General features: G+C 36.3%; 2 protein-coding genes across 3 annotated transcripts; both read left to right on the top strand.

Moving 5' to 3' along the window:
* The first annotated feature begins 2,727 nt into the window (after positions 1-2,727).
* On the top strand, positions 2,728-5,369 carry LOC121736958 (allergen Tha p 1-like). Of its 2 annotated transcripts, none has more exons than XM_042128436.1 (3): positions 2,728-2,807; positions 3,894-4,075; positions 5,068-5,369. In XM_042128436.1, exons 2-3 carry the CDS (start codon positions 3,895-3,897, stop codon positions 5,250-5,252), a joined length of 366 nt encoding a protein of 121 aa, XP_041984370.1. In that variant the 5' UTR covers positions 2,728-2,807; position 3,894; the 3' UTR covers positions 5,253-5,369. The 2 variants fall into 2 exon arrangements, with proteins under 2 accessions (XP_041984370.1, XP_041984371.1); XM_042128437.1 differs by lacking the exon at positions 2,728-2,807 and adding an exon at positions 3,646-3,670.
* A 10,697-nt stretch (positions 5,370-16,066) lies between these two features.
* LOC121736955 (allergen Tha p 1-like) lies at positions 16,067-17,167 on the top strand. The gene is made up of 2 exons (XM_042128432.1): positions 16,067-16,253; positions 16,967-17,167. Exons 1-2 carry the CDS (start codon positions 16,073-16,075, stop codon positions 17,158-17,160), a joined length of 375 nt encoding a protein of 124 aa, XP_041984366.1. The 5' UTR covers positions 16,067-16,072; the 3' UTR covers positions 17,161-17,167.
* The last annotated feature ends 622 nt before the right edge of the window (positions 17,168-17,789 follow it).

The following is a 17,789-nucleotide window of genomic DNA, read 5'->3' as shown; positions in this document are numbered from 1 at the left end:
AAACATTAAGAACAAAATTATCCTATGTCCTTTCCCGGGATTCATAGGACCTTCATACCAAATTTCAGCAAAACCATTTCAGCGGTTTGGGCGTAAAGAGGTAACAGACAGACAGACACTTTGCCATTTATATTAAGTATATAATATTAGTATGGATAAAGTATATTACTATTACAATAAAGATCGTATCCATTCTTCTTTATCTCAGTCGTTATCCATTCTTCTAATATTATAAATGTGAAACTGCGTCTGTTTATCTGTCTGTCTGTTATGTCTTCACGCCCAAAGCGCTGAACCGATTTTTATGAAAGGTATGGAGGTACTTTGAGTGCCGGGAAAATATATCCAGTTCTTTTCATCTCGAAAAAATGTACGATTCCCGAGCGAGAAACGAATTTTGGCGCAACGGAGTTCACAGAATTCATATTATGTACCAATATTTTGTCCTCTATCAAGCCACATTACTAACGAGTAATTTATAGGCCATTTTCAACTGGCCTAGAAGAAATTATTGAACAGATAGCCTTTCTTTCAGAAACTGGACACTGATCTTTTGTAAATACAAACGTTAAACATCGTAGTGTATTGTAGGCAATGTAGGAGTTACTGTAACATTGATAGAGAGAGACGATAATTTCTCTCTCTCGCACTCGAGCCTGGACAAACAAGTGACATTATGTTGGGAGTTTCCCGTCTATTCCTTGACCAATTAGTTCCAGAATAGCGATCAGGTTAATGCGATTGAAAAACCCAAGTGGAAGCAGATGTTAAAATTCCGTGATAAAATTCTATATCAATATATTTAATTTAATTTTATTAAAATTAGAAAATCTTAATATGTATGTATATTGTATAGTTCTTAGATATTTACTGAATTTTAGTCTTGTTCCTATGAATTTTGGAAATGGGATTTTTTTATAATTTGCTAAAAAGGATGGTAAACTGATAAAGAGTATTTGCTTTAGCAAGATTATATTCCAGATTTGATTTTCGTGAAAGGAAAACATTTCGCATAAAAAGTTGCTACGTCTAATATTTCACGCGTAAACTACACAAGAAATATTAGATAGACATAGATAAAAAACGGCCCCAAGTTTTTTATACTCTATGGTTAATGGTTATAGCAAAACTAGTTTTTTAATAATGAAAAACTCTCAGCCATATGCAATAAACTAAAGGATATTAATTATTTTATCACCGTGAAAACTTTATAATTATTAATTGTTAAATTATCTTCCAGGGACGGGGGGTAATGTTTTATTTCAAAATAATATTAGCTCGATGCACCACATAATCTATAACTGTGTGAAATTTCATTTACCTGCGTTTCCGCATTTTTCGTCAAAAGGGATCCAAAGTTTTTCGCTCGCGTAACATATAGATGAGTGAGAGTTTACAGATTATTTCTTTTAATCTCCCTTCATACTTATTTTTTAATTGTACATCCATACTTAACATTATTTAAAATGCGAAAGTGTGTCTGTCTGTTACCTTTTCACGCTTAAACCACAGAACTAATTTTGATAAAATTTAGTAAGCAGATACTGTGAGTCCCGATTGAGTAAGAATAATCTTCTTCCGAAAGAAAATGCCTAAGCCTTACACAAGAAATCCAAACCCCAATTGTGATAATTTTGTCACAACCCTTGACTCTACACATATCAACATGAACAAAACAGCAATTTTAGTTGACACTGCAGTCGGTGCAACCATTACTGGATAATGGATTCCAATTTTCGGCTGTTAATCAGCGTTGTATCAATGTAAACATCCTAAAATAGTTCAGTATCCTGTATCCAGTATTAATTACAGTGGTGAGTGACGCTGGTTCCATCTAGTGTACCCATGTAAAGCACCAATTGTATGTGATGAATGTTAAGAGGATACACCAGGGGCGAGAGAAATTGAAAATAGGTATTTGAAAATGTATTGCTATCTCAACAATCTAAAGTCCCCCACCGCAGAGCGCGATAGAGACAACACGACAAAAGTTCCAATAAAAGAACAGAAACTTTTCGATTCGTTGTCCGCTGATTCCTTCTCCAAAACTGAACCGATTTAAGTACTTTTTTCATTAAGAATTAAAGCAAGGCTTGAGCTGTGTTCCTATTTTTTATTTTTTTTTGTATATTTTAGCCAGTTTTGTTTTCTGAGTGTTTGAACACACAGGAAAATCTGGCCATTTTTTGGGTTTTTGGACGCTCTTATCTTTTTTTTTTTATAATACAATTATGAAAAAAAAGAAAACATAGGGACATGCTAATAGTGGCCATAGATATTCAAGAAAAAAAATCATAACTCTACCGGTATTATTCAGGGAGGAAACAGGGGACAACGTTTGTATGGAAAAACGGCGGTGTGGACTCCTTTTAAACGTATTAACTATATTTTATTGCATACAATATTATGTACTTACTAAAATTTTACCCTTTGCCCTTGTATGTAAAATAAGATAATATAAAATATGCATTAAAAGTAACTAAGACTAAAAACAACTATTCCTTATTTAAAAAAAGTCTACGTTAATTTTTCCAATGCGCATACAAAAGCAACAAAGCTTTTCTAATCGCAAACCAAAAATCCAAAATTTGTTTACTATTCCACAACATTTGCATTTAGAAAAGGATGTTTTTTAATTATTGCAAAGTGTAAAAAGCATATTAATTGTCCTGGGCATTTTAAAGTGTTTATGACGCAAAGGCCGGAACAGGTTTGCTTGTCCAAAAGACTTTATTGGTATAAAAACACTCAGGCACTAGCCACTTTATAGACTCTCCCGTCGACTAGGACCGTACAAACACATACAGGTACGTTCCGAATTTAATTAATTAAAAAAAATATTAAAAAAAAAGTTTCTATTTGAAAATACTTTACAAGTTCTTTTTTCAATTTGATTCAAATTTAAATTTTGAGTGAGGTAAATACTAAATCGTGAGTGTTGAAACAGTTTTTTGGAAGCTTTATTGATAAATAGGTACTAAGTGAAACAGAATGACTTTTAACAAGCTTTATAAGCTTATCGAAAGCTTATTACTGAGTAAAATAAGCGCGAGAGATTCAAACTTTGTGATCAACAAAGTGTCACATTGTCCTTGAACTGATCTGCATCAGCTTGACCTTGACTTTGTTGGACTTTTTTAATTGTAGATTTTAAAGATGGGTACATACATATTTTCATCATACATTGTTTTGATGACATTTATTTCTTGTTCCTTTGCTTACTCAGTTTTTATAATACAAGCTTTTGACTGCATATATTAGTGTTTGAATTCTGTTGCATCTAGGGGATGAAATTTTAAAAACTTTATCCTAGGTTTTTAAACTTTATTTACGCCTACATGAAAATAAGAATACATGTCCTAATATGGAGTTTGTAATTTATTAAAATTAGTTTTTAGATATTTTTATGTTTGGATTGTTAAAAGCAAAAACAATAAAATTAAACAATGGGAAAAACACTATTTGCTAACCTAATTTTAAGGTTTAAATTATTATACATTTTTAAACACAATCGTTTAAATTTTAATTGCAAATTTATTCATTTAGTATATTAAAATATAATTTATATTAACATACTAGGTATTGTGAACCCGTTGGTGGGGAAATCTCAGTATATAAAGCTGTTTGAAAGACATTATTTTTTATATTTCTTAGTTCCTATTAACGAAAGGTACATTAAGCTAGTAGGCTTTTTTTTCGAAATAGTGGATTATATTTTATTAGCAAATATCAATTTCAAAGTTTGTGATAACGCAACGGGAGAAAATAAGCGTGAAAAAATAAGTGTCCTTCCGACGAACGACGAATTTCTGAAATTTTTTTTCGAAATCGGATGAAAATGTCTTGCATACGTTTTTTTTCGAATCCGCAGTGACATTCAGTTTTTTTTTCAGAATGAAGGTTACACTAGTATTCGTCCTCGCCTTCGCGGCTGTGGCCCTCGCCGAGAAGTACACAGACAAATACGACACCATCAACTACCACGAGATCCTGGAGAATGATCGTCTCTCCGACGGCTACATCAAGTGCCTGCTAGACAAGGGGGCTTGCACCGCCGAGGGCAAGGAACTCAAGAGTAAGTTGACACTTATGGCCCTGAGCAAACGCCCTTGACCATACATTTGCCGCGTTGCCGAGATCTCGCCAAAACCCTATTTTTTACTTATCTTAGTTCAAAATTGACCTAAAAGAAATTAAAACGGGGAATATATTGTAGTTTATCTATTGGCGTGTGTTTCAAATAACCGTAGTTTGTAAATATTAGGGAGATACTGAATGTATGCTTGAATTTTAATAAATTGGTATTACTTTGGAAGCTTATATCATGAGTATAATAAACAAAAATAGGAAATTAATAACGTGGAAAGCAATGTTCGTATACTGAAGATTATTGCTGTACTATTTTTATTATAATTTTGTAGCTTTCAAATTATAAGTTAATAAGACTCTAAAAACGGTAAATTACGGCATCTCCATAGGGGGAGCGTCTTAAGCGCGGAGTTAAAACTTGAGAGTTCAAGGTTGAGGCCGCGGTTGAGGCCATATGCATGAAGCGATATAACTGCAGATGCAAATAAACAGTAGCTTATATGCACAATATATAGTTAGCTTCGGAAGGCTTGTTCAAGCGCCTTTTAGGTGTCTTTTTAACCGACTTTCATTACGAGTATGATGATGCATTATGATCAGCTGATAAGTTTTTTTATGTAGAATAATCTGCTTTAGAAAAATATTATTGAGTGTAGACTAAGTGTTGTTGTTTTATTATAGAAGTGATTCACATGCGTGAATCACTTCTGTAAACAAAAATTTAGTGCATTTTAATATTAATCTTATAAATATGCGAAAGTGTTGCAACTTGCAACTTATAATATGAAAACCTTGAAAAATCTTGAGAAATTCCTCTTGTTGTGAAGGCAAATCTTGGGACACCTAAATAAATATTTATTAGGAACATTTGGTTAAATTATTGTTCAAATGAAACACACTTTTTTTAATAAAACATATGTATGTCTACTCTCCTTTAGCCGAAATATGATTTTTTTATTAATTTATTTTTATTTTCAGGCCACATCAATGAGGCTCTCGCGAACGGTTGCGCCAAGTGCACCAAGGCCCAACAAGACGGAACCAGGGTGATCATTAAGCACCTGATCAACAAGAAGGCTGATTCCTGGTCTGACCTGAAGAAGAAATACGACCCTAAGGGCATCTACACCGTCAAATACGAGAGCGAGTACAAAACTTTGTAAATGACTCCTTACCTTTCCCTTTCCAACACCACATAGTTTTCCGAAATCCAAGGTCCAACGACTCCATAGTTTTTTGTTAAATGTGATAATACTCTTATTGTTATTATTGTGACTGAATAAAAAAGTGATAATTTTTTAAAATTTGTTTATTTTTATTTTCTTTATGAAATAAGGGGGAAACGAGCAAACGGGTCACCTGATAGAAAGCAACTTCCGTCGCCCATGGACACTCGCAGCATCAGAAGAGCTGCAGGTGCGTTGCCGGCCTTTGAATAGGGTAATAGGGGAGGGTAGGGAAGGTAATAGATGAGGGTAGGGAAGAAAATAGGAGAGGGTAGGGAAGGGAAAAGGGTAGGGGATTGGGCCTCCGGTAAACTCACTCACTCGGCGAAACACAGCGCAAGCGCTGTTTCACACCGGTTTTCTGTGAGCCCGTGGTATTTCTCCGGTCGAGCCGGCCCATTCGTGCGGAAGCTTGGCTCTCCCACGTCAAAAATCTTATCTATTTATGTTCTTAATCTTATTTATTGTCTCTTATTAATTTTGATTGTTAAATTGCTGAAAAAATTTAATTTCAAATATCAGTAGAAAGTTTAGCCTATATGGAAAACATAATAGCTTAGGTAAGCCTTCTAAAAGAAAGCAATGTTTTGACTACTGTTCGTGGTAGGCATATTATCAGAAGCTACTAAAATCATATTTCTCGAAAGAGTGACATAAGAAGAAGCTGTGTGGAATATAAGCTTTCTTGCTTCCATTTGATTAAAAATGATTGTGTGTTGCTAAGTGATGCATTTATAAATTAGCCATCCAAGACTTACTGCCGCATTCAGAGAAATTTTATGATTATAAGTCTAACCGCCGTACTCAGAGACATGTGATGACGATTAACCTATGATATTATATTATAAAAAAAAGGTAGATATCGCACTAGCGCGTACAGTCTGATACGGCCAAATGAAGGTAAAGCGGGGAATTCACTACCGGGCTGCCCGCGGGCCGCCCGGTCTGGCACAAGTCTGCCGCTTGCCCCTATTGAACACACACAGAACAGGCAAGTCAGTCGAATAGATAGAGGGCTGCAGCTCGGTCGTGGACTCATGGACTCAATCTTCTTTGTAACAAATGATAGATCAGCATCGGCATTGATTTCTTTGGATTTTTCAATAAGTTCGCTGTATTAGCGGCATTAGGTAGATCGGTGTTCATATTGTAATCCTTGCTTTTAACTTTCTACAAACAAGGATACGGTAGACAGGTAAATGGAAATAAACGAATGTCAAAATTGTTTTTGTTCCTTCATTCCTAAGTTTAGTGTTTGTATTTTTTACAATAATATTTTAAGTGCACTCCAGTAGTCCAGTCGCTCTCCAAGGCGCGAATGACGGCGGGCCGCCCGTCGCGACCATTCATGTACAGACTTGCCCGTGCCCGCGCGGGAAAAATGCGATCTCGCGGGCAGGCTGCGGGCACGGGCCAACAGGCATGTCTGTGCCCGTACCTAGGAATTGACGAGCAGACATGCGACAGTCCTGCCCGTGACAGGCGGCCCGTAGCGGGCGGCCCGGTAGTCAATTCCCCACTTAAAGCGGGGAATTCACTACCGGGCTGCCCGCGGCCCGCCCGGTCTAGCACAAGTCTGCCGCTTGCCCCTATTGAACACACATAGAACAGGCAAGTCAGTCGAATAGATAGAGAGCTGCAGCTCGGTTGTGGACTCATGGTCTCAATCTTCTTTGTAACAAAAGATAAATCAGCATCGGCATTGATTTCTTTGGATTTTTCAATAAGTTTTTTTTATTTTTATGAAATAAGGGGGCAAACGAGCAAACGGGTCACCTGATGGAAAGCAACTTCCGTCGCCCATGGACACTCGCAGCATCAGAAGAGCTGCAAGTGCGTTGCCGGCCTTTAAAGAGGGAATAGGATAATAGAGAAGGGTAGGGAAGGGAATGGGGTAGGGGATTGGGCCTCCGGTAAACTCACTCACTCGGCGAAACACAGCGCAAACGCTGTTTCACGCCGGTTTTCTGTGAGAACGTGGTATTTCTCCGGTCGAGCCGGCCTATTTGTGGCGAAGCATGGCTCTTCCACGTATATTCACTCGCTGTATTAGCGGCATTACGTAGATCGATGTTCATGTAATCCTTGCTTTTAACTTTCTACAAACAAGGATACGACCGGTAAATGGAAATAAACGAATGTCAAAATTGTTTTTGTCCCTTTATTATTAAGTTTAGTGTTTGTATTGTTTACAAAAATAAGTTATATTATAATAATATTTTAAGTGCACTCCAGTCGTTCTCCAAGGCGCGAATGACGACGGGCCGCCCGTTGCGACCATTCATGTACAGACTTGCCCGTGCCCGGCCGGGAAAAATGTGATCTCGCAGGCAGGCTGCGGGCACGGGCCGGCGGGCATGTCTGTGCCCGTACCTAGGAATTCACGAGCAGACATGCGACAGACCTGCCCGTGACGGGCGGCCCGTAGCGGGCGGCCCGGTAGTCAATTCCCCGCTTAAGAGGATTCCACACCGCCATTTTTCCCATACAAACGCTGTCCCCTGTTTCCTCCCTGGATAATGCTAGTAGAGTTATAATTTTTTTCCTGAATATCTACGGCCACTAATACAATGTCCCTATGTTTTCCTTTTTTTCATAATTTAATTATTAAATAAGATATGAACGTTCAAAAACCCAAAAAAATGGCCAGATTTTCCACTGTGTTCAAACGTCCAGACAACAGATTTGGATAGATTATACAAAAAAAGCAAAACATAGGAACACAGCTCAAGTCTTTTTTTAATCTTTAATGAAAAAAGTACTTAAATCGGTTAAGTTTTGGAGAAGGAATCAGGGGACAACGAATCGCTGATTTTCTGGATTTTCTGCAGTTGTCTCTATCGCGTTCTGCGGTATAGGCTTGAGGTAAGGGAGACAGCTATAGATATTACACGTACTTTTTTTTCATTTCTCTAGCTGCTGTGGTATCCTCTTAAGTCCCTTCTTTTGAATTAGTTGCATGTTGGCAGCGAGTGAGCGACGAGGTGTCACGTTAGAATATCATTGTGTCACGTTTTTGACTTAAAACGCCAAGCTGCGTTTTTAGGAAATGCAAAAATTATACTTATAAGGTAAAAAAGGATGAAAAAGTTACGTACCACAAGTAAGTATATGAAAACATCTAGTAATTAATTTTTATTTGGATATTTTCCAACATTATCGACAAATTATTTAATACAAAAAATTAAACTAAAAAAGGATAGAAAATACGGATGACAACTGCAGCGTGATAAGGACAGATAATCGTGTGACAGAATAATCGCGCATGCGTGCCAATGCGCAACTCAAAGTATATAGCAATCCTTTTCTATATCATTCGTAACGTAATAATCTGTCGCATTCATTGTTGTAATTTATAAATATACCAGAGGTAGGTATTTATATGTCGTACAGGAACAAATTCTGAGGACCGCTTTGTATGAGCATACGCCATCTTTAATAAAACATCATTGCGATTAACCTTCAATTTAATGAAGAGTTTGACAGATAATGTATGGAGCTTATGTCAAAATTTTAAAAAATACACTTCAAACTCGTAATTTTCAATGACAATGATATGATTTTTTTATAGTTCTAAAAAAATAACCGAATAGTTTTTTACCCGACTGCCGGGTAATGAGTTTAGCGCGTATCTTGTATGTTTGTAATATTCTTTATTACCACAAATCTCTAGAACCACTAAACGGATTTTCACATTTGAGGTACTTATCGTTAGATTTGTCTTAATGACCCAAGTGTTCTTAGATAGGTGACATTTAAAAAAAACCAAAATGGCAGATGTTTGACGCCATATTGTGAGGTAAAAAAAAAAAAAAATTCTACCAAGCATATCGAAAAGGGGTATCAAAATAAATGATTTTAAACACTGATTCTAAATATGTATATAACTTGCAGTTTATTATTAAATAGAACGATAAATCTACACTAATATTATAAAGAGGAAAGTTTTGATTTTTTGTTTGTTATATGAATAAAATTGGACATATGGTTTTGAAATTATGGCGAAATTAAAATATTACGATAGTTGGCGTCACCAAGGCGGGTGCGCGTGCGGGAGGAAGACAATCTGTGCAGGGTGCAGCCTGCGTATAATGACTGTGTTGTCGATGTTAGTGTCGAAGTCTGTGAATTGACCTGGGAATCATTTTGCTGACCGAGTCTTTCCAGGGTATGCTTTTTGCAGCGCTCACCGACATCAACGCGGGCGGAGCCGCGGCCAACTGCTAGTAATAAAATAAGAAAAAACCAAAATCCACCTGCATGGATAAATACATAATTAAAAATTAACTGACATTACTGAAACAAGATGAAAATTAAATGACAAAGTATTAAAAAAAAAACAATGATTTGGTACTTAAAACTAGAAACATACATTGAACAGTACCAAACCTATGTACCTATTATAACGTATTGTAGGTACACTTAGAAATATCAGCACAGTAGTTTTTCAATTTTTTATTAGGTTGATTCTTCGATCACTGTATATTAGTGATCGAAGGGCTGATTGTCGAAATGGTTAGATGGCTACAACTAAAAGTCGAAAATAAAATAAATCTTATATCTTTAAACGAGCAATTCTTGTATATAAATATATATTTATAATTGAAATCTCGGAATCGGCTCCAACGATTTTCATATAGTAACGAGTTATTTTGTTACGTAGAAAGTAACAAAATAACCGAACAGAATATTGAAAAATGGCATGGTAATTCTGTAAAAAAAACTTGAATATCACCAAAAAATATACTTCAAACTCGTAATTTTCAATGACAATGACACGATTTTTTTTTACAAAAAGAATAGCTATTTTATAGTTCTAAAAAATAACCGAATAGTTTTTTTTAATAAATTATTCGGCCAACTAATAAAATATTTCGTCGTAACCGCCACACAAGGCGCGCTGATATGAATGTTATTTTAATGAACTTTACGTCGATATTCGTACTGACAGACATCAACCTCCTAATTTTAGGGACATCCTTGCTTTAATTTATTAGACACAAAGATACAAATCGAATTGACAGACTTAGCGCCTGGGATGTTGTCCTGCCTGTTTAAATATTGTAAAGCTCGTTATAAATGCATCGCATCGCTTCATCACGATGCAAAGTGAACTGTCCCTTAGTAGTAAAGGGTGTCTCAGCCCCGATTTTCAACTTTGAACATTTGTATAAAAAACAAATTGTATTTATAATATTTTTATTGTAGTAAATTAAAGTGTATTAGTGCGGATTTTATGTACGGATTATTACACCGTCAAGGTGTCTTCCATCACGGCGAATGCACTCTTCAAATCGGATACGTGAATTTGCCGAGACGCACCGAAGGATGTCCGCTGGTATGGCTCTCACTTCTGTCGTTATTTTAGTCTTCAGCTGTTCCAAATTGGTAAGAGTAAAAGAAAAAAAATTACACCTTTGCAGTGGTATGGCGGCCATTGGGCGCTGTCGGAAAAGTATGGCAAGATGATCTTCGTGAATGGCTACTCGACGATGATTAGCTATGCAAAAATTAGCCTGGTACAAATGGTTCATGGTCGGTATGGCGGGCTGCAAGCCGCACCCGACAAGTATGGCATTACGCTTTCGCCTACTTATTTTTTTCGACTATCTGAAAATACAAGCATTTTTGTGGAACTAATCGTTCGACACTCGTTATTTATCCGACACGTTCAATTAACGCCCACGCGTTTGGGCTGCCAGTGCGAGCGCTATGACCATAATTTTCCTTTTTGCCTTTACGTAATTATACCCCTGTAAAACCGCCATACTGGTACAAATGACCAAGAATTTTGTGTCAGTATCTCCAGGCCTATAAGTCGAGACATAGTCAAGACCTCGGAACCTGTTCAATGAAGAATGCAAGTGTTTCCTTAACTCAACAAAAACTTGATGAGCATTGTTTTTGACAACTACTTGCCATCTGACCTCACATAGACGTCACCACAGTCAGAACTTAGTCATCTCGTCTGGTTACATACTGTTGCATAAGAAAAGTCTTAATAATGTCTAGAATATGAATTAACTAGCTTTGACAAAAAACGTTGTTTTGACAAAACAACGTTTGCGTTTATAAATTATTTCTAGTATCAATATAAAAAGTAGATAAAAACTTATTATCAGGCCTAACGAATGTACACATAAATTTCATTAAAATCGGTTGAGCCGTTTTGGAGGAGTTCGCGCACAAACACTGTGAGAATTTTATATATTAGATCGATAAAGCGGCCAAAATCGATTTGTTAAAACGTATGAACCTTCGTCTTGAATAATTTAGGACTCATTTAGAAACATGTACTTTCAATGATCTAAACATAATGTTTAGAGGTAGACAGCGGAAAGCAATTTTAATGTAAAAACATAATATACAAAAAGTAAAGGGTTTTTCACTACATTTGGTTCAAAATAATATTGTAATGTATGTTCTATCAGAGAAGTTGATTCCTAGGCAGATGGGGGACCTACGTAGTTTGGTCGCGTTACGTCAAACCTAGCCAACAGATTACAATTAACATTGAATTCAACGATATTATATTATAAAAAAAACGAACATCATCGATTGAATTGATATGATGCGACCAAATAACGTTGGTCGGTCAACTGCCTAGGATTCAATTTCCGCAATGGTAGAAAACATATACATTGTTAAATATACATTAGGTATAGCTGCCGTATGTAGATCATGACGATTTTATTGATAATATGAGTATGAGACGTATCGTGCTATAACACACATCTTCAGTAATAGGTGCTGTGTGTAAAGTGCTTTATTTACAGACAATAGTCTATAGTCTGTATCTATAAAGATCTATATAGACTATAGACTATATTCTTTATCTATAAAGTACTTTACACACAGCACCTATACCGTAAAGATGTGTGTTATAGCACGATACGTCTCATACTCACATAAAGCTCTTTACAGCAATTATGACGCTTGTTAGGTCATTTAAGCTATTATGAATATGTTCACCTAGACCTAGCACTCAATACAAACTTGTTACAGAACAAACACTTTACTTATTTACCTTAGTTCAGGGCTTCCTAAACTGGGTGCCATTATGTAGTTGCTGCGTTACCGATATAAGAATTTGATTCTCGAACTAGACAAAGACAATGATATTCTATGTTGACAAAGATGTAAAAGTTATAATACCCGTAATGTCATCATTTAATCTTATTTTCAACTACCTATCTATGCGTGCTCTAGACCCAGGACAATGTAGTCAAAATATGTTTGTAATATGTTAGATGATACAGGACTCGGAAGTAATTAAAGCCAATTTTGATTTATCTAAAACAGAAATGTTTATTGTTATTAAAAAGTAAAACAAAGAGTTAAATATAACAATTTAACACGTGCATTATGATATAAAACAGAAAAATCGACAATTTAAGGTTTGTTACTTCAACCACAATTATTAGTCCTTTACAATATTTAATTTTTATCAATAAATTACTCGTACTTCCATGTAATTTTTTAATACTTTTAGAGAATTGACAAAAGTTATATAACTTCACGAGCAGTTCTCCATCTTGAGCGTCCTGTCATCATTGTAATAATTCATAGACTCTAACGTCATGCTTGTAAGGCCGAATACACATGATTGTAGATTAGGTTAGGTACACAACATACAGTGTACAAACCTTACATGTTTAACTAGCGACCCGCCCCGGCGTCGCACGGGTATAAAAAATGATTAAAATCGATAGCCTATCCTTCACGTGGTCTATTTCTTATCTGTGCCAAATAACATAAAAATTGCTCCAGTAGTTCGCGAGATAAGCCCTTTCAAATAATTTCCTCCGTTTTTTCCCACATTCTCCTATTAGTCTTAGCGTGATAAAATATAGCCTATAGCCTTCGTCAATAAATGGGCTATCTAACACTGAAATAATTTTTCAAATCGGACCAGTGAAATTAGCGTGTTCAAGTTAGCCCTTTCAAATAATTTTTCCCGTTTTTCCACATTTTCCTCTATTTCTTCGCTCCTATCAGTCTTAGCGTAATAAAATATAGCCTATAGCCTTCCTCGATAAATGGGCTATGTAACACTGAAAGAATCATCAAAATCCGTTGCGTAGTTTTAAAGATTAAAGGTAACAAAGGGACATGAGGGAAAAAAGTGACTGTTTTATAATATGTATAGATACTACGAAGACGTTATGGAACAAACTAATAAAATATTGAAATAATTCAAGGTATATTATTAAGCACCATAAAAACAAACCAGAAACGAACCTATAAATAATCAAGTACTAAAACAAAACCACCGACAATTAAATAATTTACTGTGATTAAAATAGCTGAATACCTAGAATTGTTATGGATCAGATATGTACAATTAGCTTTGAGGTCGATTACTGATAACTGATTTATACAAAGATCCATAGATCTATAGATCTTGGAAAGATACTTGCATAGTATTTGCTTATGACTATTTTTTGTTTCACTTAGTAGTATAAATAGTTAGTTAGCTCTCACTTGATATCAGTTTTGTGTTAACTGATAAAAATTCAGGTAAACTTTTACTTACAAATATTTTATTGTTAATTATTATTTTCTAATATTAAAGTTTATAAGTAAAATCTACTGGGTGCTACTGGCTACAAAATAAAGAAATAATGCCTTAGGGGACACATATACAGGGTGTAATAAAAATAAGTAATAATACTTTAGGGTGTGTATGTGTTCCTTGTAGAAATTTCACTGTGAAAGTAGCAGCTCTGAAAGACAAACATTTTTTTTTCACTTTTGTATGGGGAAACTCGTGACGCTCAGGCCCTTGCCCATACAAGAGTGAAAAAAATTTTCGTCTTTCAGAGCTGCTACTTTCACAGTGAACTCTCTACAAGGAACACATACACACCCTAAAGTATTATCACTTATTTTTGTTACACCCTGTATAGATAGAGTTCACTGTGAAAGTAGCGGAGCTAAACGAGTAGCTTTTTTCAACAATTAAATCTTGAAGCTTATTCATACAAATCACCAAATAAAAAATCACGATTATTGTATGGGATTAATATTAATTTCACTTCATAGTATATTTTGTTATTGCGGCAACAGAAATACACAATCTGTGAAAAAATTAGAAATCTAGCTAGAGCGGTTCTTGAGATTACAGCCTGGAGACAGACAGACAGACGGACAGATAAGGAAGTCTTAGTAATAGGGTCCGTTTTCACCCTTTCGGTACGGAACCCTAAAATTGACGCTTTCAGCGCTTTTTACTTCGTTCGAATCTCGAAATAGCAAGCTGCAAGAAATAAGAAAAGAAACTTCCTTGGTAGCATCGTGCTTTCCCATAAGCAAGTTATGAACTTATTAGTACCCAATCTTTTTATAAAAAAAACTAGCAAATTAATCTCTTTTTTTAGAATACAAATAGAATAGTTATTAATAAAATATAGAATAGTTTATTTGCACAAGAAAACATCCATAGCTTATAAGTTACAATAAATAATCTATACTAATATAATAAAGAGGTAAACTTTGTTTATTTGTTTAATTGTAATGAATAGGCTCAAAAACTACTGGACCGATTTTAAAAATTCTTTCATCATTCGAAAGCTACATCTTACGAGTAACATAGGCTACTTTTTATTTTGGAAAATATAGGGTTCCGTAAGATATTTCAGTTTTTCGGAAACAACCAGAAAATTTACTTATCTTGCGTACGCTGCCTAAACTATATAAGATAGAACCATACAATGTTCTAAATAAATGTAGATCTTATAAATATCTACAAAAATGTCCGCGACATACTATACCTATCTATGTCAAGTGAGGCACAACAACTATTTTTTTATTTAAAAATATTGATTTTTTTGGACTACATTTAAACGCATTTATTTTACTCATGCTAATAATCCTTATCAAAATAAATTATTTCATCTCTAAGTACAGTTTATGTAGACAATATTTGGTCTGTGATTGATTAAAATTGGACGTTTGGTTTAGAAGTTATGGCGAAATCAAAATATTACGATTTACGCTCGTTTCGAAGTGGCCGTTGCTACCAAGGCAGGGTCGGGGGTGCGCTCGCGGCAGAGGAGTTTAGATCTATTCAGAGTATTGACTATTGAGTAGTAATGTAGATCTATCAGTAGTATCGACGGAGAGCTGACGACCAAATCAGTCATGTAGCTTCAGCTGTGTTAAAACTCCGTTAGCTACTTCCCTGAACAACCCTTTCTGATAATCTGCGTGCTGGCAGGCCGTAGGCGGTGGGTGTGGGAGTGGTGGGATGGGGTGGGAAAAAAAGGAAAAAAGTCGTCAGCTCTTAGTCGAGTAGTAGTAGAAGATCTATAAGTAAACAAAGTTTACCTCTTTATAATGAAATGAAATGAAATAAAATGAAAATATAATTTAATATTAGTATAGATTAAAAACTACTGAATCGATTTTAATCATTTTTTCAGTGAGTGACATAGGCTATATATTTTTTACCCGTGCGAAGCCGGGGCGGGTCGCTAGTATATCATAAAGTGTTTTCGAGCACAAGCCGACGCAGCTCAACATAATATTATGCTGACTGCAAGCAATCAGCGCTGATCTTCCGCTGGGCCGACAGGTGACGTCTGTTGGCCAAGCGGAACGGGGACGTAAACGGGGACGTTTTTCAGTACAAAAGAGATTTTGTTAGTAGAGATAATTTCTAGAGGTCAATATCTAAGCAGAAGCATACCCGTCATAGCTACACGATTACTCAAAGGCCAAAGCTAATGATTACGCCTATATCTTGCAGCTCCACAATGAAATTCATCATCATCAGCGCCCTTATCGCGGTGGCTCTCGCCCGTCCTGAGCAGTACACGGACAAGTACGATAACGTCAACGTGGAGGAGATCCTGGGTAACAGACGGCTGCTGCTGCCATATATTAAGTGTGTGCTGGAGGAGGGGAACTGCACGCCTGATGGAAAGGAGCTAAAAGGTAAGAAGAGGACCAATGCATATGCAATAATATTATGCAACAGTCAAAGATCTCTGAACAAGTATAATACCGAACGTAAGGCTGTTGGTCAGATTAACCCATCAATACCCAAGCCGCACCCGGCTGCCGCATAACAATTGAAAATCGTGAAATTTATACGTGGGAGAGCCATGCGTCGGCACGAATGGGCTGGCTCGACCGGAGAAATACCACGTTCTCACAGAAAACCGACGTGAAACAGCGCTTGCGCTGTGTTTTGCCGAGTGAGTGAGTTAACTGGAGGCCCAATACCCTACCCTATTACCTTCCCTACCCTCCCCTATTCCCTTCCCTTCCCTTCCCTTCCCATCCCTACCCTCCCCTATTACCCTATTCCCTCTTAAAAGGCCGGCAACGCACCTGCAGCACCAACGCACCTCTTCTGATGCTGCGAGTGTCCATGGGCGACGGAAGTTGCTTTCCATCAGGTGACCCGTTTGCTCGTTTGCCCCCTTATGTCATAAAAAAATAAAAAACTATTGTGTGTGCGATTCCCACGATCGAGGTATTATCCGACTTCAAAAAAGGAAGGTTCTCAATTCTATCGTATTTAAATGTTTGACCCTTTCACGTTTATATTATTAAAAATGGACTCGTATTAGTATTCCATAAAAGTTAATGACTCATGGCTCAGCCAAACCACCATAAAACCTAACACATTTCTGCCATTCCAGATCACATCCGCGACGCTCTAGAAACAGAATGCTCTAAATGCACGCCCACCCAGAAGGACGCGACCCGCAAGGTCATTGCCCACCTCATCAACCACGAGGCTGACTACTGGAAGCAGCTCTGTGCCAAATACGACCCTCAGAACAAGTATACTGCCAAGTATGAGCAGGAACTACGCACTGTGGCTAAGTCTTGATTTTCCTAGTGATAGTTGAATACTAGAGGCCGTAGCCAAAGTTCCTTTCGTTAAAAACGATGACGAAATTCGTTATCAAAATATATGGGATTTGACATTAGTCTTCGCAAGCGAAATGTCATTTAGCGATGGCTTATGTCAAACCGCATACATTTTGTTAATGAATAACGTCATCGTTTTTAACGAAATATACTTTGTTTATCGGCCGTTCCCAATATTTGATCTATCTCTGGTTTTGCCCTACTAGAGATAGGAATAGCCCACAATCGACAAAATATATGTCTCTAATGTCTAATGTGAGCTATTCCTATCTCTAGTAGGGCAAATCCAGAGATAGATCAAATATTGGGAACGGCCGTTAGGGAGTAGGACGTAGGTATATTATGTTCCGAAATGTACCGTCAGAGAAATTTTGTTTTTCAAAAGTTTATATGCAGGGCAACATAAAATTGTATACTTAGTCAGATTTGGTTTTTGTAAAGTAAAAAAAATATAATATACTTATTTATTTCAATTTCTACCTCAAATTAAATTTCTTGAATCATATCTTCTCTATGAAAAAAATATTTGTATATAAAAATTTCCGTCTCGTTTCCTCCAACTTAAAAAGTTGAGACGACAACAACAAC

This window comes from Aricia agestis, chromosome 20, assembly GCF_905147365.1.
Source record: "Aricia agestis chromosome 20, ilAriAges1.1, whole genome shotgun sequence".
Taxonomy (NCBI): domain Eukaryota; kingdom Metazoa; phylum Arthropoda; class Insecta; order Lepidoptera; family Lycaenidae; genus Aricia; species Aricia agestis.
The sequence above is the reverse complement of the archived record's forward strand: the minus strand, read 5'-3'. Positions and strand labels throughout refer to the sequence as shown.